General features: G+C 35.6%; 1 protein-coding gene and 1 pseudogene across 1 annotated transcript; one reads left to right on the forward strand and one right to left on the reverse strand.

Annotated features, from left to right (window-relative positions):
- The first annotated feature begins 2272 nt into the window (after nucleotides 1-2272).
- LOC120177836 (protein BIC1-like) lies at nucleotides 2273-2931 on the forward strand. Its single transcript, XM_039183840.1, has 2 exons — nucleotides 2273-2580; nucleotides 2620-2931. The coding sequence occupies exons 1-2, from the start codon at nucleotides 2354-2356 to the stop codon at nucleotides 2795-2797; spliced, it is 405 nt and encodes a 134-aa protein (XP_039039771.1). The 5' UTR covers nucleotides 2273-2353; the 3' UTR covers nucleotides 2798-2931.
- Nucleotides 2932-8995: 6064 nt separating this feature from the next.
- LOC120177850 lies at nucleotides 8996-24276 on the reverse strand (annotated as a pseudogene).
- Between the last annotated feature and the right edge of the window lie 986 nt (nucleotides 24277-25262).

Genomic DNA, 25262 nt, shown 5'->3' on the forward strand with positions numbered 1-25262 from the left:
ATGAAATATCAGAGGAACCTCAGCTCATTACGAAAACCTGTAGACGACTGAGTCAATAAGGAAATTTTATGACGTTCCTTTTACCAGCATGTTCTTTAGCATCACTTGGTAGATTTTTATTACTGAGCTTCCCAAATCACACTCTTTTACTTACCATTTCAGGTTAAAAGAATCAAACCAATGCAGATATCGACATCAGTAAAGGAGTTCCATTTAGCTTTGCGTGCAGTGTACGATACAAGTATAGTTAGAGGGCATATAGGTCACATTTATTTTTTATAATTAGTATGAACATGTATGGTTTTAATTCTGTCTGTAATATATGAATAATTTTCTGAACTTGTATTTTAATTATAAATTGTTTTATGATTTTACACATTTTAACAAAAATTTTAAATTTTTTTGGGATTTTTACGGTGGATCGTTCCGGTGGCCCTAATGTGACACCTCTGATCGGATCAGGTCACCCATATCGGTCTATGGGTGTCACATTGATGCTTTTTCAAAAACATCTTTACAAAGAGCTATTATTTAACGAGTTAGACTAAAAAACATGTTACTTAAAAAATGAACGGAATAACTTACACAAATGTAAGCTTTTATTTTTTGTTAAATTTCCCTCTTTATTTAGCTCTTCTCTGGGAAAGCTTCATTTTCCTTAGCTTTTTTTCTTTTGTTGAATTTTGTCTTCATTTTAATATTATTACATTGTTTTCTCATTTTTTTTATAAAAAAAATATTTGATATGCTTCGATCCATTAATTAGAATCACTTAACGATATTAATTAAAGTGATTTATGTTCTATTTGGTGAACAATTAATCTATTTATTGGTTTTAAGTTGAGTGAATTATTAATGAGGTGTTCTAACATCGGTGTAAGTCAATGTTGATAGTTTAGTGTAAGTTAGTGTTGTCAATTAAATTGGTTAAAATCGACTGATGCTTACCCTTACTAAATGTATTTGACGTGATTTGAATCAATGCAATTATGGGGTGCTAGAGATGGATTCATCAACACGATCCCAATTGGAAAAAAAGGTTAACAATACACCATTTTTTCAGGAAAACTCGTATGTTTCAATGGATACCTTACAAGTTTATGTTATCTTAGAGGTGGTAGTCAATAGAGTAGAGATGATAAAAACGTCAGAGAACAAAGAGATAACTGGAACACCTTTCTCCTTAGCTTCATCAACATGGTGTCGATTCTCACTACAAAAACCATGGCTAATGTTATCATTGCAACTAGCGATGGTGGCAATGTTAGGTTCTCTTTTGGGTTTGAAGTTGGCATCCACTGTTATGTTCTTATCGGCCACTGAGATGTTGGTGTTGACGAACAAGATTCAACCCAACTATGCACTTCCGAAAAACATTACCATTGGTGTATAGCGAGAAAAATGTCATAATCACCAAAATGAGAACAATTTGAAATCAAACTAATGTCGTTAATGAAGAATATCAATGGTTGATGAAAAACCAAAAAGAGCTTTGATGAAATGTTTCAATACCTTGAAGAACAATTATGATATTCACAAGTGAAAGGAAAAAAATTAGGTGATGATTTTGAAAGGAAAAAAAGTTGGGTGAGCAAAACGAAGGAATAGTGGAGTGACTAAGTATGTAATTTACCCTTGATATTTTTAAGGGAGTTAACGATATGGGTAAATAAGGTAACGATTTAAACTTCAGGGGGCACAACGTCACGAAAAATACTTTATGGGGCAACTAGATACAAATGTCATACTTTGGGGGGGGCAATGGTGCATTTAAGCTTTTTTTTTAATTAATATGGAGTAAGTATAAGATAATATATGTTTAAAAATAACTCTCAACTATTTTCATTGAAAGCTCACACTCCTAAGACATTTATGGTGCTCGAACCCAGATTCTTAAAGAATAACACGGAGTACACTTTAATTGTTATTTCGGTGCATGTAAGCCTATAGTGAAATAAATAATTGTTTCCTAAGTGAATAAATCTAAAATTTATTAAAATAAGCGTAAATTTACAGCACCACTGATTTTTTTCCAAGTGTGATCTAATCCATATATGTCATGATGCTGGTAAATACATTAGAAATGCAGTCCATTGTTTTCATAGAAGGTGGTTTCCTAAATTCATTTAAAAAAAAATAGAAGATGCAGGTAAACCACACAAAATGCGATTTTTAAGACACCAATGAAAAAAGGCATGAAAAATTCTGATTTGCTATAACAAAACAAAACAAGATAGAGAAAAGTATTTGACATAGAGACGACGTGTAACCCAACTCCCCCACCCATTCTCGCTTTATTTTAATCCCACCATTTCTCATTTCTCCATCTAAAACCTAATCTTCCACACACTCCATGAACGTGTTAGACCCAAAGAACATGGAAAATACCACCCACCTCCACCACCGGAGTCCTCCTCAGCCGCCGGAACAACCCACCAAAACTCCGCATCCCAACGACGAGGAAAACTCGGGGATGGAAACACGTGAATGTAACGAAAGCTCGTTAAGGGGTCGTGGTGGAGCCGAAGAAGAATCAATGACGGATCCAGAAGTATTTTTGACGGGAGAAGATGATAATGGACGAGAGAAACTGAAGAGGCATAGGATAGAAGTGGCTGGTCGGGTTTGGATACCTGAAATATGGGGTCAGGAAGAGCTTTTGAAGGACTGGATTCATTGTTCTGGATTCGATGATTCTTTGGTGCCTCGTGGGATTATGTCGGCTCGTACTGCTTTGGTCGAAGAAGGAAGAAGAGCCAACATTAATGGCGGATTTCGAATAGAAAACAGCTGTTGAACTCATTATCATACATCTTTCTTTTGCCTATGATTATTTGCTGGAATGTAATATGTTTAATCATGAATCTAGTAATATTTTTCTTTTTTGTAATAAGTGAATTTCTAATTAAGTTTTTTTTTTAATAATTACATGAAAATAGGGGCGATATTTCTTAGATAATGAAGTGAAATAAATGACTAGTTTTCGGTAAGATAGTTTGTTATCGAGTAAATAAGAAGATCTGTGAAATATTTGATATATTTACTATAAAAAATATCTTCTGTAAAAGAAAATATATAAAAGATATAACGTCTAATTTGTATTATATATGATTCGATGAGTTATGCACTTCATAAATAGTCAAATCATCTACACATTTTCCAAAATTACTCATAATCTCAAATATAAAAGGAGAAATAGGAAAAGTATTACTCGACATTATTTGTGGAATGCTGATTAAGTAGTGGAAGAATGGTCGAAAACTCATACGTGAACAGTAAAGCAAAAGAAATTGGACGTTTACGGAGATATGTATTTCTTTTTTTATTATTTTAAATACTTTATTGATAGTTTTAGTTACTATTCATTGAACTTTTACGCCAAAATTTTCTGAAGAAGACAAGAAAATGGGCACTAACTGAGCCTACCACTGGTGTTGAAGTAGTCAAGTAAGTATGCCTAAGGATATTATTATGTATATTTGTGATATATGTTCCATCTCCATGATATATGTTCCATCTCCATGATATTATGCACATGCGCGTACAACCATGTATAACAATCCAGCTAGCCAAAACTATGTTGTATGCTAACTCCATTAAATCTTTACCCCAAAATGCTAACTCCATTAAATATAAAATACAATAACTAATCAAAATACGCCACAACACCTCCTAATTTTTATTTTCTTTATTTAAATAAAAATCAATTAATAAAATAAAATAAATAAAATATCAAGATTGCCCCTCTTCTCTCTTCCCCTAGTAACATAAGCTAAGGCCTCAACCTCCTCCTCATCTTTCACTCTCCCTACCAAAACATCAAATATCTCATCTTGATGGGTCACCACATGCCTACGCTATTTATATATGAGTCCCCGAGCAAACTTGTGGCATGTATCCCTCTCAGTAGGAACCATACTAGAACAATACCTCAATAGCTTCAAGAATTCCATCTCATACTAAAAATAGTTATATATCCCTAAACCAGATCCTGAAACTGATGTTGTCTCTCAGCCAAGTATTGTTGTCCAAGGAAACAATTCTTGAAGCTCTTCTTGAAGAAATCCTACATCAAATGAAAAGTATGAATATTTCTCACCACAAACTCCCACCATGTGTGGGCATTCTCATCAAAACAAACACATCTCCTAAATATCTCCTCAATGGATCTAAACCCAACTGGTTTATACGTCTTTCAGTATCATAAAGTCAATCCTTAGCTTTAGCTTTATACGTCTTAAGTGATAAGAATGAATGTTACTAGTTATATAATAAGTGACACGATATGGATTTTCAACGGTCAAAAGTAAGTGTATAATTGAAGAAGAGAAAAAATAGAAATAGATTTAGTTCTTTGGAAATTGAAGGCAAATCATTAATTGCAATTGTGAAAGGGACAAATTAAAGAAAGTAACATGAGAACATTAGAAGATATGTTCTAATTGGTACGTGTAATGAAAATTCGAGGAAGAATTTTCTTAAAGGAGGGGTGATTTGTAACATCCTCAATATCGGGTTAGTAGCTAAATTGAAATATTTCAAAATTTGTTGGTTAAAGTAGATAAATTGAAAAGTACGGGTACTTATATTAAAAATTTAGTACATGATTAAATATCAAAGAATAAAAAATAGAAGGGCAAAATGGTAATTTGATAGTAAGATAATTATTGAGCGGGGTTATATATATGTATTACACGTGGAAGTGAAGGAAAAAAATAAGCAAGCTTCCAGAGTTCTCTTCCTCTTCTTCTTCCTTCATACGTGAGAGCCAAAAACAAAGGTGAGTTTTCTGGTTAGTTAGTTTCTTGCTAAATTTAAGATTGAGTTATGATTGTTAGATGATAATTAAGCTTAAGAAAGACTTAATTTGTTTTAAAACAACAAGATGAAAGGTATAGGAAGGATTAAAGAAAGGAAGTGAATAAGTGAAATCTTGGTAAAATGATAGTAATTAGATTTCTAGACCAAATTTGACTTGTCATCAATCTAATTAAGACATATAAAGTGATAGAATTGGATTTAGAACAAGTGGAAAAATTGGTATGATTCTTGAAGTCCATGTAGAGGATAGAATTTTGAGGTTTAAGATGTGATAAATGGGTATTAAGTGGTTTAAGTAGGTGTATATAAGTTAAGGATATGAAAGAAGTTGAAACATGGCACAATTAAGTTAGAATGAGGTAATTTTCATGCATAAATTGGAATTCTGGGCTAGTGTGCATCGATACACATTCAACATGTACCGATGTATCAAGGGTAAATTTCCAGAAATTATTCAGTGTGTATCGATGCACAAGAAGTGTGTATCGATGCACCCTCTTAAAATGAAAACATCGAATGTAATTTGTGTACCGATGCATAGGTAGTGCATCGATATACACGTTAAGGGATGCATCGATACACTGCAGAGTGTACCGATGCCTACCTTAAATAAAAGATGAAATCAACCTTTCTATTAGTTTAAGGAATGAAAGACTAGAGTATGCCAAGTGGAATGTTGATATGTATATTATACGTGTGATTATGTAGACATCGAACGCGAGCAAGTTTCGGAATGATCACATAATTAGGATTCGATTCAAAGAAGGAAATATTAGAGGTGGATTAGGGAACTAAGTGAGGTCAAGGTGAGTGCATATGCATTGGTATATGATGTGTGTGGAAAAGACTCGCGATGAGTTTATTTCCAATATTTGATTGCATGATTTTATTAATGTTAATATGGGTGATATGATTATTATGTATGCATGAATATAGTCATAGGTCTTATATGTAATTTCATGTGCAATGAGTATAGGTAAGGGAATGATGATAAGGTATCAATTATATGAATTAGATTTAAGTGAATAAATAAAAAGTGAGATAAACTAAGTAGGGTTGACCTAAATGATAACATAAGATATTAAGTGAATGAACATAGATGATATATATGATGAAAGAAGAATAAGATATGAATCATATGATATGAGTTATATAGAAAATATATGTGAGACCATGCAAAGTGATATGAGCCATGTGACATATGAATATGAAATCATATGAGAATTGACATGAACTACGTGATTACATGTATACGTGAACAAAACTATGAGCTTATATGAACATGTGATATGTTTATATGAATATATGAAAGGATAAAAGATAATGCCCATGATATGAGTCATGAGAGCTAGAGGTATAGTTGGCATGCCAAGAGTCGAGGGTTACCTATGTATTTCGAGACATATGGACAGTTTACCTATGTCCTTCGGGACATATGGACAATTACCTATGTTCTTCGCAACATATGGATATTGGTCCTTCGAGACAAATACATAGGTCATTCGGGACAAATTTCACATGCCCCTAGTGGTACCCCATACGAGCTGTGGTGACATCATAGTGTACAACCTCAATGTACTCGCATATCTTTAGTTCTCACATGTGTACATGGGCTATCTAAAGGATATAACATGAGTAAATGTTATGTGATGTTATGTGTTTGTTTGTTAATATTATATGATATGATGTGTATGAGTGTGAAAGATAAGATGATAAGATAAAAAGGGATTAATGATAACTTATATGAAAGTAATAAGAATGTATATGGTAATATATGTGCATATGTGTATATGTAATAAGAAAGAATATATGCTTTTGTATGTTATGATAGCTTTGGTTATTCATGCATTATTAAAAGTTAGAGTTTACAATAAATATTTTATATGTCTCACTAAGTCATTGACTTAGCGTGTGAGTGTTTCACACGCAGGTTACGGAAAGTGAAAAGAGAAGTTAAGAGGAGCAAGACATGTCAGATTCTCCCTTACACAGTTCAGATTAGAAAGGTGTTTAAATTATATGTATTTTGTTATAGTAAATGTAGTTGACATGTATTAATAGATGTGAGATGAAGATGCTTTGATAGGTTTTGTAAACTCATTTTGGTTTTAAATTAATGTAAGTAAATACTTTCTTAAATTGCGAGTTTTATCAATTTGTAAAGAAAAGCGTTTTAAAAAGTCAATGTGACACCTCAGACTCGGATCCGGGTCTGATACTGGTTGGGGGTGTTACAAAATATGCAAATATTGACTTACAAGAATGATTGATTGTTAATTGGTTGATAAAATATATGTTTTCTGTGTGGAATGGCATAATTTTAATGTTACATGTATGATCCTTGACTTTATTGGTCAAGTGGCCTAATTATGCATGTTCTAGTCTAACTTTGCATGAACTTATAGAAAGGTTCAATCCTTGGAAGTATTATACCGATCCAATGGCTATTATCTTGAAAATGATTGATCCTTTTGCACGAAGATTCGATCTCTAAATATTTTGGATTCATAGATATTATTTAAAAATTGTACTTTTAACTCTCTAAAGTTATTTTCCGTCTTTAGCTTTTAAAAGAGAAGTGTTTTACAAAATGATCCCTAATTTTTAGATTTGAAATTAAGGATGAATCCTAACTCGAATCATGCTGAGTTTTCTACATTATGTTTTTTATGCTTTTAGTTTCATGTCTGAACTAGAAAATTAGGAAATGTATAGTAATCTTGGAATTAATTAACATATTACAATTTAATCCCTAAATATTTTATTTGATAAATTGAAACTTGATTGATATATCTTTGAGCTGAGATTTTGCACGTCACATATAAGCATGTTAAACTAAAGTATATTAGTTTAAATTTTCACTTTTATCTTGATATCGTATGATGTATGTGAAAAAAAAATGCGCCTAAGCATATAATTTGATTTAACGAGACTTTTGCATGTTCTATGTTTGCATTTGGTTAAGAATGTTGGCATGATCTTCCACTATTTGTTTATATGAAATTTTTTAGTTGTGTTTACGCATTGAATGACTTTTTTAATAGAAAATCAATATCGAGTCACTTCAATAACTAATATGACATTTAGTATTCAAATTAAACCGTTTCAACACGGTATAGAGTGTTACATCAACATTCTTTGTCCCAATAACTATATTATGATCAAGTATTTCACTTTTAAAAATAAGAAACCTATATACAACACTATGATGAAAATAACCAATGAACACATATAACTATAAAGATGTTACACATGCCCAACTTTTAAAACTTGCAATACAGTCATTGAACTTCTTCTTCTTCAATGGTTGTTAGATGAGTATCTCATTTGACAAAAACAATGAATTTTACGAAGGCTACTAAATTTTGATGTTGGTGTCGTTCTAAATGGAAAGTTTTATTTTTTCTTATCTTTAAATTTAATATTTTACTTTTGTATTAGTATGATTATTATCTCCAAATTTCTTTCAATATTTTGATGTATCCATTGATCAAAATATTTTATTACAATTTAACATTTGAGTGATGAATAACAAAGTCGGATTGAAAGCTTATATATATATAGAATTGCTTGGTTTTTCTTTTATTTTTCGAAGACAAAATTGGCCTTTAAGCCTTTCCTACTCCAAATATATATATGTATATATATATAATTCGAGTTATTAAGGTGTTTCATCAAGAATTAATAAATTTAACCCTAGTACAGAATTAAGTAATGAAATGCTCAGGATTTTACATTTTACAAGATATATGAAAGACCCAAAACATTCTTCTTTAACAGCTTATAAAGTTGTATACTCTGATCTCTCCCAGTCTCAACACTGCAAAACTGTGTAGTGGTTTACAAGATGGATCATTTACAGTTCTCAGATACTTTTTACCTTGAAATGGGGTGAAAACGAATGAAAGAGGGTTTCACCTTCCGTAAATATAAGGAAGTTCGAGAGAATTTAGTGAAAAATCTATATATTATTACCCCCTTCAGTTCAGCTATTCCACACAGCATCCAAGCCAGATTACTACTGATTTTCTTTTGTAGAATTATCTCTTCCATCAACTGGTATATCAACAGTTTCGACGCCACAGGATCCATCGACTGTCCAATCTCTTCACAAAAGGATGCTCCGATACTTGAGCAGCCTGAAGCAATGTATATATTGGATACACAGTGTCCATATGGGCACTTCTTATTCTGACTTATCAATTTCTCGGAATCTTCTATCCCACTCTCGTGCCTCGTAATCTTGCTCAACCAAGTCTCTGTCGGTACTATACACAATGCGATCTGGTCCTATGACGGTTTTTTGTGCCTTGTCTCGAGCACTTAATATCTGGAATATATACCGAAAATAAAAGAAGATTATTCCGCAAGAAAAGATTTACCAATGCACAAGGATACTAAGAAATTCGACTTTAAAATCAATTTACGTTATCATACAACATCATTAACTAAAACTAGTCTAATAGGAAAAAGATCAAACATACAAATGTAAAACTGTAATAGGTAATATTCCTGCAATTCATCGGTGATGTCTCCGAGATCCTGAACCCTTTTATTTATTCATGACCAAGAAGGCAAGATCACAAAGATGCAATCATGCAAAAAGTGCATACCAGAGATCCAATGGGATTTTCGAATATAGGAAGGTAAATCAGGAATGAATTGCATATAAATTATATTCATTGATGAACATTTGTCTCTTAACAACTATAAATTGATTTCAAACTCTCGTGCCAAAGTTAAAATATTTAGAAATGTGTAATTGCCTATAGAAGAGAGAACCGGCTTATAGCTACTTATTTGATGGGAAATTATAAACACCGCCTAAAACTTGATTAGAAAGATTCAAATGCAGGTGATAAGATGATTACCTTCCGCCTCAGTGAAAGATCGGGCGATTCAAGTGCTTGAGCAAACATTTTTCTTATCTGGTTTCTCTTCTCTATATCAGTATTCGTTTTACGAATGAAGAACCAACGAACCAAAGGAATTGCAAAGAAAGAACCAGACTAGATCTGCAGAACAATTGCTTTATATAGATCATGAAAAAGAATAGCAGAAACAAATTCCATTCTAAACATGGGAAAGAAACTTGAGTTTTCAGTCTTCTATAGTTTTAATAATAGTTATCCACTTTCAAAATAATTCATTTCCTCGAGCATGAGAGAAGACATGGAATTTTTATCCACGCTTTCATAGACCAAAAAAACAGAGCAATTCTAAACTTTTATTTACTTCTACATTCTGTAATAATAATAAACAGGTAAGCTTTTATATTGCACAGATATCAGGACCTGAGAACATAAAACTTATTTTAAAGATAAAAACCAAAGTGCATGCGCCTGTAACATTATAGTGATTCTAGGCATCCTCTTCATATCCGAAAATGTAACCTGTTGTGTCGGAGGTGATAGAGAATTAAATCCAGATACTAAGAGACTACCACATGGGTACAGAGAAGTAAAAACCTTGTTATGCATCATAATGCACAATTTCATTCAAGAAGAAAATGTGAAACACATAATGACCTCCTACTTTTAACTATAGTTAAAACCTTCTGTTCAATCAGCCTATCTATATAATAGAAACATCAAATCGTACCTGAAGTAGAGGCGTATTTACCGAAAAATCATTGATGTTTTTATTATTTACATGTTAGATACCGTTAGAGAAAATATTACGGATCTAGCACCCTTTGCAGAAAGGCACTGCCCATGCACCGTGCCTTACGCTAATGTGGCACCACGTGTTGAAAGGCGCAGTTTCTGCCAGCTGACACACGTGTCAGAAAGGCGCGGTGCATGGGCCGCGCTTTCATAATTAAATCCCAACCGTTCACACTCTCCCCACCCATCCGCTCACACTTCCCCCACCCATTCACTTAAACCCGATCCCCATCCTATAAATACCCCCTCTCAATTATTTCCACCACACCAAATCCTCTCAAAAACCAAAATCTCTTAAAACTAAACCCCGATCAAATTTTATTTAGAAGGTAATATATTATATTATATTCCACTAAATTAATATTTAGTATTTTATTAAATTATTTTATATTTTTTTGCAGTTATAAAATGGAAGGTGATCTGCTCCGTTTGGATGGAAATCATATCTCGAGACATTTTTAAATTCTATTTTAATTTAAATTATTAGTAATAATTTATTTATTTAATTTTTTATTATTAGTTTATATATTAATTTTTGTAATTATTAATAATTTTAGGAGAGCGACCGTATATTAGATCCTTTTATCCGCAACTTTAAGTTAGTGATATCAACCCGTGCCTGCCCGTATTTAGTCCAGGCTGGATTAGGTTACGTAGCTAGATATGAAGGCCACTGTAGGATAGAACCAAACCTAATTTCTGCATTAGTCGAGCAGTGGAGACCGGAGACACACACATTCCATCTTTTGTGCGGAGAGTGCACAATTACGCTGGAGGATGTTTCTATGCACTTGGTACTTCCGGTAGATGGAGATGTGCTTTCAGGGGTGGCGCACGGTAACTGGAATTCTTTGTGCCAGAAATATCTAGGAGGTGCCCCACCAAATTTTAACGGTGGTCAGATTCCATTAAATTGTTGGATGCAAATTTCCAGAATTTGAGTGAGGATGCCTCGGAAGATCAGGTAAAAAAGTATGCACGGGCATGCATACTACAACTGATAGGAGGGCTGCTGATGCCAGACAAATCGCGCAACCAAGTTCATTGTATATGGTTGTGGCATCTCGCCGATTTTCATTTGGCTGGAATACTGAGTTGGGGTTCAGCAGTTTTGACATTCCTATATAGGGAAATGTGTCGAGCTACTGACTATAAGAAAAATGCTATTGGAAGATGTTTCCTTCTATTGCAGTCTTGAGCATGGTATTGCATGCCCTTTTTATGTCCTGTTATGAAGAACTTGTTCGTATTCCCGCTATTATTAAGGTAATTACAATACTGATTTAGTATATTAATCATTTTATCTAGTATATAATAAAATTTATTTCCTTGAATAGGTGGTCTATTGACAGGAAAAATCATCGGGATCTACCTGATGAATTAGAATTAATGAGGCTACTAATTGACCAGAAGGCTAACATAGAGGTATGCATTTAAATGTTTGAAAATCTATTTTGTATTATCGTTATATAATTAGATTATTATTTTCATAAGAATTATATATATTTGTTTTAGTTTGAATGGGCTCCATATTGTAATGATGATATGAGGATTTGCATCCAACATGAGTTAAGGGGCCCATTAGATGTTTGGATGACAGCGGTCTCTCTGATCTGTTATGCGATTGTTGAGTGGCACCCCACTGATCGCGTGCTCCGACAATTTGGTTTTGTACAATCAATTTCAGAAGCACCTCAAAATCTCGATGACTTGCATAACACCGATCGATGCGGTAAAAAAGATGTGAATTGACTGCTGAAGCATTATGAGTAGGTCATGATATAGGAGGATCGACGTTGGCGCATTCCCCATAGAGAACCCATTTTATATGGACCATTTGACAATTGCAGATGGTTATTACGAGTGGTTCAACAGTAACGAGAAACCGTTCATGCTTTCCGAGGATGCACGAGGATGGAGAATTCATCGACGTCGATAGAGACGTGCACCGTCATAACCCCATCGTCCCCTGATTCGTGGATGGAGAGAAGGTACTTCCGGTTCGTCATCAACTGCAGCACCAGAACCTTCACACAAACCACCGTCTGCAACGATATACACCCCACAACCAGTTCATATGGGTCCGCAGCCATATCAGATGCCACCACCGTCGTTCCCATACCATATGCTGCCACCGCCACAGAGTTATATGACCCCTCCTGTAGGATATTATGGTTATATGTTTATAGATTTAACTTGGGGTTCATATGCTGGTTATTTGGCAAGTCCAGCCTCACCATCGATGGCTGCCTCACAGACACCTCATGTATAGTTTTCTCACTCATCAATGTCTGTGTTTTCTCAGTTTTACCAGTTTTCAATGAGAGGTGGGATAGTCAGTCATACACCTCAAGGGTCCTTATTCTATGGAGGTGCTACATCGTCATCAGTTCCTCATCAACAAAATGTATATGCTCCTAACAACGACGATGACAATGATGTTAGTGGTGATGATGATAATGACAATGAGGACTCAGAACAAGTTATACGAAGAAATCTTCCTCAAGACAGACAACCACTGCCCTGCGGAACCATTCAAGATGCAGACATCGATAGATTCAAATATTTTATTATATTTGTATTTAATTATTTGTTGGACAAATAATTGTAATTTTTTTAATTATTTACCATTTAATACTTAATTTATTTTGATAATTTTGTTTATTGGTTAATTCAAGTGAATGGTGATGATCATTTAGTGCTTTTTAATCGTTTTATAATAATAATAGTAAATATATGTATCAAAGACAATTGTCTTTTAAAAGGTTTTTGTATTTAAAATTATATTCAAATACTGAATTGATATTAGTTTGATAAAATTTAATCATTGTCTTCGATAATTTAAAATCAACAAATTTTTAGTATCGTTGTTCGATTGACTCGTTCTTATAAGTGAACAAATACTTGTTTTAATATATATCACGTGTCATGTCTTTTTAGAGTAAAACTCGTATAATTTTTTAAGTTTCTTACCTATTATCTCTTTTATTTTAATTACATATAACGCCAACGTTGAATCCCGTTGTACCAATAAAAATGTGTCATATAAACCATAGCTTTGTCAAAACAAATCTCATTTTTCTTAATAAAGTTCTAAAACTAATAGATGTCAAATCTTTATATTTATCAATGTTGATGGATAATTTGACTTTGAATGGTTATTCTTTATCGTTTTATTGTATTGTTTTCTTGTTTAATTAATCAGTGGTTATCAAATGACATTAACATAAAGTAAATGTGAATTAAATTACAATAACTATTCTTTGATAAACAACAACTACATCAGTTCCTCAACAACGGTTACTTGATGACAAAAGAAGTGGACATATTTTTCTACTATGTCCTGGGTTTCTACAATGCCCACATATTTTGTTTTGTCTAGATGTTTCTCGAATATCCATATCACAATGAATTCAAGTGGATTTTGGATGACCACGATCCCTTAATAAAGTTGGATCTGGTACAATCAGAATCGAATTTTGAACCTCATTAGGGTCTTTCTCATTACCTATGAGGTGAACTCAAATTAATATACCTTAAACACTTATGATAGTAGGTATACGGGATCCACAAAACGGTTATAATATTGACGGGGATGCGAGAAGTTGTTGTCAAATGAGAGCATGGATACTTCAGAGCTTGAAAAAACCCATAGTTGCACCATCTGTCCCGTAGATTTACTCTTAACGAGTTAGCTTCAATCCCTTGAAGAGGTGACATCATCTCTGTGACACGAAACAATTCATATGTTCTAGAGAAGCTTGTTATAAACATTTCATTTGATGCAACAATTGTTTTTTGTAGATCTGTAACTAATCTAGGGTGATAGATATGACCGCTTTGCATCCATGTTTGAGCTTGTCACCCGAGCTTTACAAAAAGTGCTCCCAAACGTAAATATGTCGTTTTTACCAAAGCCGTTACAAGTAAATGATGTGACCCCTTTAAGGTCGAATTGATTACCTCAACCAAGTTGGTCGTCATGTATCCATATCGATATTTACTATCATATGCATTTGTCCACATTTCTTTATTGATGAGGCTGATGTAATCGTATCCTTCCTCGTTATTCGCCCGCAAATCTTGAAGCATGGAATCAAATGTTTGAGGTAGTAGTTCGTAACCTGAGCATAAAATGTAGAACTTATTTCTATAAAAAATTAAAATGATTTAAAGAAAAAAAATAATAGCAGTTTCACATACCCATGCGCACAAGTAATTGGCGCTCATCATTCTTCTTGAACCATCCATGCTAGTTCGCAGTAATGTGTTGGATACAATACCTATGTTGGACATAGGGTGGTTGCCACATTGGACCCAAAGACTCCATTGTTGCTTTGATCCTAGCTCCGTGATCTGAAATGACATAAATTTTTTCCCTCGTCATAACATGTGAGCATAGGTTATAGAGGAAAAAAGCCCAAGAATCTATATCTTCTCCTTCAACAAGGGCAAAAACAACTGGAAGAATATTATGATTACCATATTGGACAACTGCCAATAGTAAAACTTGCTTGTATTTTCCATAGAAGAATGTCCCGTTGATTTGGACCACAGACTTGCAGTATTTCACAATATTTCACAACATTAATGCACTGTGGGTAAGTCCAAAAAAGCCCATAGAATTGACATCGATCGCGAAGAACTTGATCATTATGGTATGCATGGAACGTTTTGAAGTCCACAATTATCCCAGGATTCAACCTCCGCACCACTCTAAACCAACTTGGTAGTTCATTGTAAGATGGATCCCATTCGCCGTGAAGTTTTTTAATTGTACTCTGTTTTGCCAACCATGCTTTTCTGTATGAGACAGAATACCCATACTGCTATTGTATAGCTGAAATCAACACAACAATAACTATATAGGAGATTGCTTTTACCATGGGCATGATGGCTTGGCAGATCATTTCGAAGACCAAGTTGGGATGATCTTGGTTGATCCCTCCAGCACAACATGTGTGAGGACCGTTGTATATCGTTAGCTCCCATCTATTGTTTTTCCTCTTCTTCTTCAATACGTGAACCATCCAATTGCATCCGTTTTCACGTTAGAGACAGTGGCAGACATACCTTTCGGTCGTAGAGCGGTCGACTCTATACTGAACATAATTACGAATGTTGTAGTTTTTTATTGCCATCATCGCTTCTTCTCTTCTTGAAAATTCTATGCTTAAATATAACTCACCATTAATTATTGATGAGTTAAATCCATAGTCATCGAGATTAGGCATATCCACAAATTCTGGCCCGTACAATGCACCATAGTCAGCTTCATACATGTGTGCTGGAGGTTCAGTTTGTACCACATTTGTGGGAATTTCATCTACATCATCATCATCATCGGAGTTGAACTACGGTGATTCTGGGTGAACGAATAGTCCAGTATCAGCACCATCCGCACCTGGCTCATGAAGCGGTTCTTCTGGTGGAGATGAGGGTTCCTCCACGCTGTCCACATTTAGGTCGAACAACCTGGTACTTGCATGCCTTCCCCTTGAGCTAGAAGGCATCTTGACAGTGAGATCGAAGAAGTTCGCAGTAGAATGTCTCCCCCTGGAGCTTGAAGCCATCGTTTCAAATGGAAACTGCACATATTGTTGCGTCGAGGGCATCTCCATATTTAGGTCAAATAAATTGGCAGATGAATGTCTTCCCCTTGACGTGATGTTTCCATACGGATTGTTTATGGACCCACCTCAGTACATATCGTAAGGAGTTGCTGATGAATGTCTCCCCATTGAACTTGATGGGATGGCACCATGATGCGGATTTCCCATTATGGCGTTAAAATCATTATACATTACTATAGTTGGGCTGTCAACTTGATCAGCTTGTTGAGCTAGCCCATAGTGGGAGCTTAATGACATACTCCGAACAATACACACTTCAACAAACTTTGCATACATCTCCGTATCGACATCTGAATACTGATTTTGAGAATCAACCATCATTTCAACATCATCTTCGTTGGATAGTTCGAACAGTGTATAAGTTAACGAAAACACTGATGTTGGAAATCTGTACTGAAGCAACGACAGTCTTCTAGTACTTTCAACATGAACCTTCCTTAAAATCTTCGTTATCAGCTCCTCAAGAGTTATGTTTCTCTTGAAGGATATTTTAACAGAGTGATTTGATACAAACACAACGCCCATTTCTTCTTACCGAATTTCTTCATCATAGTAAACAATAGTTGAAATTCGCGTCATTCAGAGTGTTTGAAAGGGATACAGTCTAATATCTGGAAAAAAAATGAAATAAGCCTAAATAAATAAATAATATATGAATTGAAATATAATGCAATAATTTTTTTTACAAATAAACGTAAATAATTTAAATAATATAATTTTATATTATTACCGTATCAGCAAAAATATTTCGACGTACGATCCCGCTTTCTAATTTTACAACCACAAAATTTAGTAGAAAATAATTAGTATACTATATTTTTTAAATAATCATATATAAAAATATATTATATATTAAAAATTATCTTACAACGAAAGATCGAACGAACTTCTAAATCGAAGATAAGATGATTGATGAGTGATGTTTACGGGTTGAGAGCATATTATTTATAGCCGAGGAAAAAATTTAAAAGCCGAGAAATTCAGATACAATTATGAAAGGCTCAGCCCATGCACCGCGCTTTAAGCTGATGTGGATCCAGCTGGCGTAAGACGCGGTTCATGGGCCACACCTTTCAATACGTGGCCCCACATCAACGTAAGGCGCGATGCATGGGCCACACCTTTCTACAAAGGGTGTTAGATCCGTAATATTTTTTCTAACCGTGTCTGACACGTAAATAATAAAAAATCAGTGATTTTACGGTAAATACGTCGGTAGAGGAAAATTGTCCATGACAAAATTAATAAATCCACTTCATCTAACCGCAGCATCTTTTCAAATGAGAATAAAAGCAGCACCATGAGAGAGAAAATAAGTATTGACTGAAAATAACACTGAGAGAGTACTTTATCATTGCTCCAAGAATAATAACTCCAAAGAGGTTAATCACACCAAAACCAATGACCAGTGCTTTCTCTGATGATCTTGTTTTACTGCAAAACAAGTGCTTATTAATACAAATAAACTCCATAACAGAACAATTCTTACCAAATAAATGTTCAACATAAAACACACACATATAGAGAAAGAGAGGAGAACTTAAACTGCCACTTCTTCTCCTTCAAAATTTCTCAATTCCCCTAACCCAATCACTTCATCTTCTTCCTACATATTCCTTCCTACCACTCCTCTGAGAAGAAGCTGTCCGCTGCAAAGACTGAAACCTGTACAGAATATTTCCCTACACAAATAAATTTACACTTCATGAGAGCAGGAACTCTTTTCCACAAATGAAAGATGAGGTGACACAATTCTTGGTCTCAAAGACGTAGATCAAGCGTTGGTACCTTATGTCAAAATCAGAAGTTTCAAATATTTACATTTTAAAGTGACAATAAATGGAATTTGTCATGGTATACATACGTAAGTCTTGGTCTCAGGGACACAAGATCAAACATTTGCACCTTATATCAAATCGTTAATTTCAAATAATTACATTTTAAAGTGACAATAAATGGAATTTATCATATTACACAGACACACATAAGCATTATATGTAATGAATAGAAAATATTTCTGCATACATCTTCATCTATTTATGGGTCGCCATCAAACCGTAACAGAACAGGTAAGACATGATTCATCACTCTGCAATTGACCAGGAAAGAAGAAGTTCAAATAACCAAAAATGGAAGCAAATATAAACACCTTGGAGCCTTGGATGCAGGCAATAAGTAATTAGTAATGTTGAGAGAATGATTGATGCGTGCGTCATACATGGCTCACGTTTAGTTCATGTATAGCTGATGTAGAAGAGTTCTAGAAGGAGAAGTTCTAGAAGTCCAGGCTGTTTGAATTTGTTACTAACAAATTCATAATTAGTTACGGGAGGTTGCTAAAAGATGGTATAAAAATATAGTGCTGTTTACTGAAAAGAAAATATAGATCTGAATCAAAGTATTATACATTCAAATACTTCTTGTGTATGAGATATTTCAACATGGTATCATTCGCTTTTGGTCCTGGAGCTTTCTGCTGAGCTGTGATGGCTCTCTTTGGTGATTCATCCTCCTCGTCAGCCCGTACATTTACCAATAAGCGGGTAAATGTGGTGCTCGATGAGATGAACTTCCTTCTATGGAAGCAACAAGTTCTGCTTACAGTTCGCAGCCACCGCCTTGAACGATTTTTGAATGGCTCGTTAACACCTCCTCCGCAGATGGTTGTTGATGCAAACGGTGAGACTGTTGCTAATGAAGCCTATAAAGACTTCATAGCTCAAGACAGTGCCCTTGCGTCCTGGCTCCTATCCACGATTAGTGCTCCGTTGCTGCCACAATTTGTTGGTGCCGAGTCAGCTTCTGCTGTGTGGAAGACGGTTCTGCAATTTTTGGCTAATCGCTCCACAATCACGGTCATGAATCTACACTACAAGCTTCAATCCATGAAGAAAGGTGAGGATTCTATTAGAGTTTATCTTACTCGAGTTAAAGAAATTTGTGATTCGCTTGCGTCTTGTGGAAGTCCGGTATCTCTAGTTGAACATGTCGTGAGAATCCTTAAAGGTCTGCCGCGTGAATATCAGCCATTCATGGCAGTAATCACCACTACACGAGAAACTCTGTCTTTGGACCAGGTTTGTTCGATGCTTGTTGATGCGGAAATGCAAATTGCTGGTTTTGATGCTCAGCCTGAGGACCTTCCGATGAGTGCTCATATTGTTCAAGGAAGAGTAAAGGCTGGCTCGTCTGAGGTGTCTCGTGGTGGTCGGTCCGGTGGGCATGGTCGAGGTCGTCCACGGCTTCAGTGTCAGTTATGCGGTAAAAATGGTCATTCTGTCGATCGATGCTGGTACCGCTTCGATCGAGATTTCCCTGGGGTCAATGCGGGTTCTGGATCATTCCAAGCCAAAGATGATTTAAGTGCTGCTAATTGTGCAACGTTCGACTCGTCAGGGTGCTCATGCTGCAATGCTAAGCAGTTGTCCTCTTCGAGTCAGTCTCAAGCGAACGTGGCAGCAGGTGAACATTGGGTTGTTGATTTAGGTGCAACTCACCATGTCACCCCAGACGCATCCAAGCTGATGCATTCCTCTGAATTTTCTGGTCCAGGTAATCTCCTAGTAGGTAATGGTGTGTCACTAGGGGTAAGCTCAATTGGTAATACTGTTTTGAATACTTCTTCTCGAGCTTTAATGTTAAGCGATCTGTTACATGTGCCCAAAATAACGAAACATCTGCTCTCGGTTTCGAAGCTTGCTAGCGACAACAATGTTTTCATCGAGTTCCATGCTGATGAGTGTTTTGTTCGAGATAAATCAACTGGTGCAGTGGTTCTTCGAGGGGAGCAATATGAAGGGCTGTACACCTTTGCTGTGGAACCTAAAGTCTTCGTATGTAATAAGTCCAATGTTGTTGGTCCTAGTATATTTGACCTTTGGCATAGGCGATTAGGACACCCTACGTTTCAAACATTGCAAGATGTATGTCATTCCATCAATGTTAACATTTCAAAGAAGTCAAATACTACTTGTGTTGCTTGCTGCATGGGAAAGAGTCACAAGTTGCCTTTTAATTCTTCTACTACTGTGTACAATGTTCCATTTGAACTTGTTTTTATCGATCTTTGGGGTGCTGCCAATGTTTCATCCTGTGGCTATCGATATTATGTTTCCTTTGTAGATGCATGTACACGACATACATGGGTGTACATGCTAAAGAACAAAGCTCAGGCACTTGATGCCTTTCGTCTATTCCAAACTATGGTCACCACTCAGTTTTCTTTGCTCATCAAGTCAGTTCAGAGTGATTGGGGAGGCGAGTACAGGCGGTTGTCATATGAACTAACTCGTGCTGGAATTTTACATCGAATCACATGCCCTCACACCTCAGAGCAAAACGGCGTGGTTGAACACAAACATCTTCACTTGGTTGAATTGGCACTCGTGTTGCTAGCTCAGGCTGCTCTTCCGTTTTGGTTCTGGTCTTATACTGTGGCTACTGCATCACATTTAATTAATCGCCTGCCTACCAAAGTATTAGGTAAAATTTCACATTTTGAAAAGCTGTTTGGCTCTAAACCAGATTACACCACGCTGCGTGTGTTTGGGTGTCGTTGTTTCCCGCACTTGAGATCATTTCAATAACATAAGTTGGAGTTTAGGTCAGCCCCTTGTGTTTTCTTGGGTTACAGCTTGCAGCATCGTGGCTTTCAATGCCTCGCTCAGGATGGTCGCATTTATATCTCGAGGCATGTTAAATTTGACGAGCATATATTTCAATTTGCAGGTATTAAACAATCTGAGTTTGTTTCTCATACTCGTGCATGGAGGTCTGCTCCCTTGCAGGTTGTTCCTCATCATGCGAGAACACGAGCAATGGCTGAACCCTTTACATGTTCTAGTGAGCCGACACATGCACATGTTGATGGTACTGACTTCAGTGGTGGTGATCCTACTCTTCAAAATACCACTTTTTCAGCTATGGATAATGATGAGGCTGAATCGAGTGGTCCTGAGTCCACACAGTTATCCACTGCAGAACCTGAAGGTGTAGCAGATGATAACATGCAACCGACTGTTGAACAGAATACAGCAGGTGCTGACATGCAACCGAATGTTGAACATAATGCAGTTTCTGTCAATCAACATCCTATGTTGACAAGAAGCAAATGCGGGGTCTTTAAACCCAAAGTTTTTACTAGTTCTTTAAGTGAGGTGCTGCCAGCTTCGATTAATGAAGCCCTACAATCCAAGGAGTGGAAAGAAGCAGTACATGCTGAGCTTACTGCTCTCCAAAGTAATGGCACGTGGACACTTGTTCAGTTACCTGAAGGACGATCTGCTATTGGTTGTAAGTGGTTATTTAAGGTTAAACACAACTCTGATGGAACGGTTCAACGATACAAGGCTAGGTTGGTTGCTAAGGGATACTCTCAAGTGCCTGGGCAAGACTTCAAGGAGACCTTTAGCCCAGTAGTGCGGTTTGCTACGTTGAACGTTATACTTGCCCTTGCTGTCACTGGAGGGTGGCCACTGAGACAAATCGATGTCAATAATGCATTTCTTCATGGTGAGTTGAGTGAAGATGTATTCATGAATCAACCACCTGGCTTTGAACAATACACAGCTGATGGTGTAAAGTTGGTGTGCAAACTGCAAAAATCCCTCTATGGTCTGCGCCAAGCTCCTCGGAATTGGCATGCTAAGCTAAAAAACAGTCTTGTGCATCTTGGGTTTAAGGAGTCCAAAGCTGATACTTCTCTTTTTGTTCTCACAGCAGGTGGAGTGTCAACATATATCTTAGTATATGTTGATGACATAATAATAACCGGGCAGTCGTCGACTGCAATTGAGGAAGTGGTCAGGTTGTTAAAAGATCGTTTTTCGTTGAAGGATTTAGGTGAACTTCACTATTTTCTGGGCATTGAAGTCAGGAGAAGTGATCAACTTTTGGTGCTTAGTCAAAAGCAGTATATTTTAGAAATACTTGAGAAGGCAAAGATGACTAAGGCCTCATGTACCTCTACTCCTATGGTTACGTCCTCGAAATTGAAGGAAGGTGAAGGACAATTATTGACTGATGCGCGTGAATTTCGGAGTCTAGTAGGAGGGCTGCTCTATGTGTGTCACACAAGACCCGACATTGCCTTTAGCGTGAACAAAGTCGCCCAATATATGCATGCTCCAAGAGAGCAGCATATGCTTGTTGCTAAACGCATCCTACGTTATTTAGGTGGGACATTGGACTATGGTCTGGGATTTGTACCAGGCAAGTTACATATATTAGCTTTTTCGGATGCCGATTGGGGAGGATGTGCAGATGATAGACGATCGATGTCTGGCTACTGTGTTTTTTTTGGAGGAAGTTTGGTGACTTGGAGTGCGAAGAAGCAGAAGGTGGTGTCTCGATCAACCATGGAAGCTGAATACAGGAGCCTTGCTGACACAGCAGCTGAAGTAGCATGGGTTGATGCTTTGCTCACTGATTTGAAGATGTCACAATGCAATCAACCAACAATATGGTGTGATAACACCAGCGCGATTGCGTTAAGTGCCAATCCTGTGTATCACTCGCAGTCCAAGCATGTCGATTTAGATGTGCACTTTGTTAGGGAAAAGATAGCTACAAATCAGCTATGTGTAAGCTATGTTCCAGCAGCTCATCAAGTGGCTGATGGCTTGACTAAACCCTTAGCAAAAGCTGCATTTACTAGTTTTCGTGACAAGTTGAATGTGTGTTTGTTTGCTGAAGAAGGGAAGAAGCAGGGAGAATGTTGAGAGAATGATTGATGCGTGCGTCATACATGGCTCACGTTTAGTTCATGTATAGCTGATGTAGAAGAGTTCTAGAAGGAGAAGTTCTAGAAGTCCAGGCTGTTATGAATTTGTTACTAACAAATTCATAATTAGTTACGGGAGGTTGCTAAAAGATGGTATAAAAATATAGTGCTATTTACTGAAAAGAAAATATAGATCTGAATCAAAGTATTATACATTCAAATACTTCTTGTGTATGAGATATTTCAACAAGTAAAAACAATCCATTGATAAATAATTTGAAATGAAAAAGCCACAACTTCAAACAGTTTTGATCAGAGAGAAATTGGATATTCTCCAATGAGTTTTAAACATTTGGTTAAAAGGAGAAACCAGAATAATACTGATTCTGAAGCTTTTTAAACAGAACTTATATGAATCACTTATTAGGAACTATTATATATTTAGTTTTTATCATTTTTAAAGGTAATGTGATAAATAATTCAAATATTTTATAGAAGGGTAGTTAATTATGATTAATTATTTAAGGAAAAGTTGAGCAAGAAGATAGAGCAATTTCACAATCATGATGACCATAATCAATGCTATTACGTAAGCAACATCTACAACTGCGATAAACATCAGCGACCCCTTCCACATTTTAAAACCTTCTTATCAGTATCAGTTCTGAATTACTTGACTGTGAACTATTTATGATAGTAAAGTATACAAGCAACCGTGAATAAAGAAATATCTGTGATCTAATTAGACAATTTAACGATTTTTTTGTTGAGGTGCTGCAATGACAGGCCAAGAATAATTATATTATTTTATCCAATTCAAAGAGTGAATGAAAACAAATGTGATTGTGAGAGAGACTATTGCAAATTCAAGGCAAAGAACGATATACTAGCTCTAAAAGCAACTTGAAAGTATAATTTGCATGCTAATTACAAGCTAGATTAAGATTGAATTTAATTTTTAATCGTACCAATGCTCCATTTGAGGTCGGTAAATCAAGATACGGAGCAAGTTCTGCGGTGACAACACCTCCATTAGAAGCTATGTACTGCCCAATCTGCAAATTTTGGTTGTAAATGTTGAAACTTTGTAGGGAGAATAGAACAATTAATAACCAGAATAACTACTGTAAAAAAGATGGAATTAAATTTTTCACCCATTGACCAGAAAACTTAGTGTTGAAGTATTACCAACTTCCACCTTTCTTCCTCGATTCCTTGATTTGGATCACCATCCCCAAACACAAAAGAGAACCTAAAAAAAAGTCACAAATGAACTAAACTTTCTCTTGAGTGTAAAACAACCGAGCAAAACCATTCATGATCCATATGTTTATTTTCATATCTTATATCTTACAGATTCAATAAAGTTCATCTTCTCATCATCATCAGTCCGTAGCCATCGCCTCCTATAATAATATGGATCCCAGTACCTTAAAAATTTAAATCAGAGAATTAAGTTATGTAAGAGTTTGAACATATAAAAGGAATACAGATTACAGAGGCAATATGTTTTAACATTATATTATAGCATAAAATATGATCATTCGATGGTCTAATCTCATTTACTCAATAAAACAAAATAAATATAAAACTATTGCATGTACCCAAACACGGATAACAGAATTCATAGCACAATATAAACTGCTTATCGATTATTGGGCAATTCAGCAAACAAAGTTACTTTCAAACCCAAGTTTATCTACTTAATTTTGTCTATCAGCACTCAGCAGCCCCTTGCTGGCCCGATCAGTGACAATTCTTGTTAAAAACAAGAGGTTTATGTAATTCTCTCTCATATATTCACGTAGGAGACTTACACAATTAAATACACAAACTACTGTCTTATCTTAAGAAACTGCTAAACTAGGTAAGTGACTGATTTTAAGAATAGATATAGTTCTTTAAAGTTAGGGATCCTAACTAATAAAATACATCCACAAATATCCTACCAGATTGCATAATCCACTTAATTTAGGGACCTAATTTCTGACACTCCTCCTCAAGCTAGGGCATGGATGTCTTCCATCCTCACCTTGTCTGTCGACTTCTAAAAATACTTACTAGGTAGTCCCTTGGTAAGTATATCTACAACTTGATCTCCTTTGATCACATAGGGAGTATAGATCAGGCCACTGTAAAGTTTATCTTTTATGAAATGCCTATCCACTTCAACATGTTTTGTTTTGTTGAACTGGATTATGAGTAATATTAATTGTTGATTTGTTATCACAGTGTGGCTTCATTGGTCTATTCCATTTGACCTTCAAAACCTCTAAAATATTCTTCAGCCATAATAACTCACAAATTACCAAATCCATAGCTCAAAATTCAGCTTCTACATTGGATCTAACCACAACATTCTATTTTTTGTTCCTCCAAGTAACTAAGTTTCCCCCAAAGAAAGTGCAGTACACTGAGGTT

The sequence above is a fragment of the Hibiscus syriacus genome, unplaced genomic scaffold (assembly GCF_006381635.1).
Source record: "Hibiscus syriacus cultivar Baekdansim isolate YM2019G1 unplaced genomic scaffold, ASM638163v2 tig00112339_pilon, whole genome shotgun sequence".
Classification (NCBI taxonomy): Eukaryota; Viridiplantae; Streptophyta; class Magnoliopsida; order Malvales; family Malvaceae; genus Hibiscus; species Hibiscus syriacus.

What these genes read in the sequence shown, in the direction of transcription:
- LOC120177836 (XM_039183840.1), top strand. Translation starts at nt 2,354, where the DNA reads ATGAACGTGTTAGACCCAAAGAACATGGAAAATACCACCCACCTCCAC. An exon ending in ACGGGAGAAGATGATAATGG is followed by an intron (nt 2,581 to 2,619) that starts ACGAGAGAAACT and finishes AGAAGTGGCTGG; the next exon opens with TCGGGTTTGGATACCTGAAA.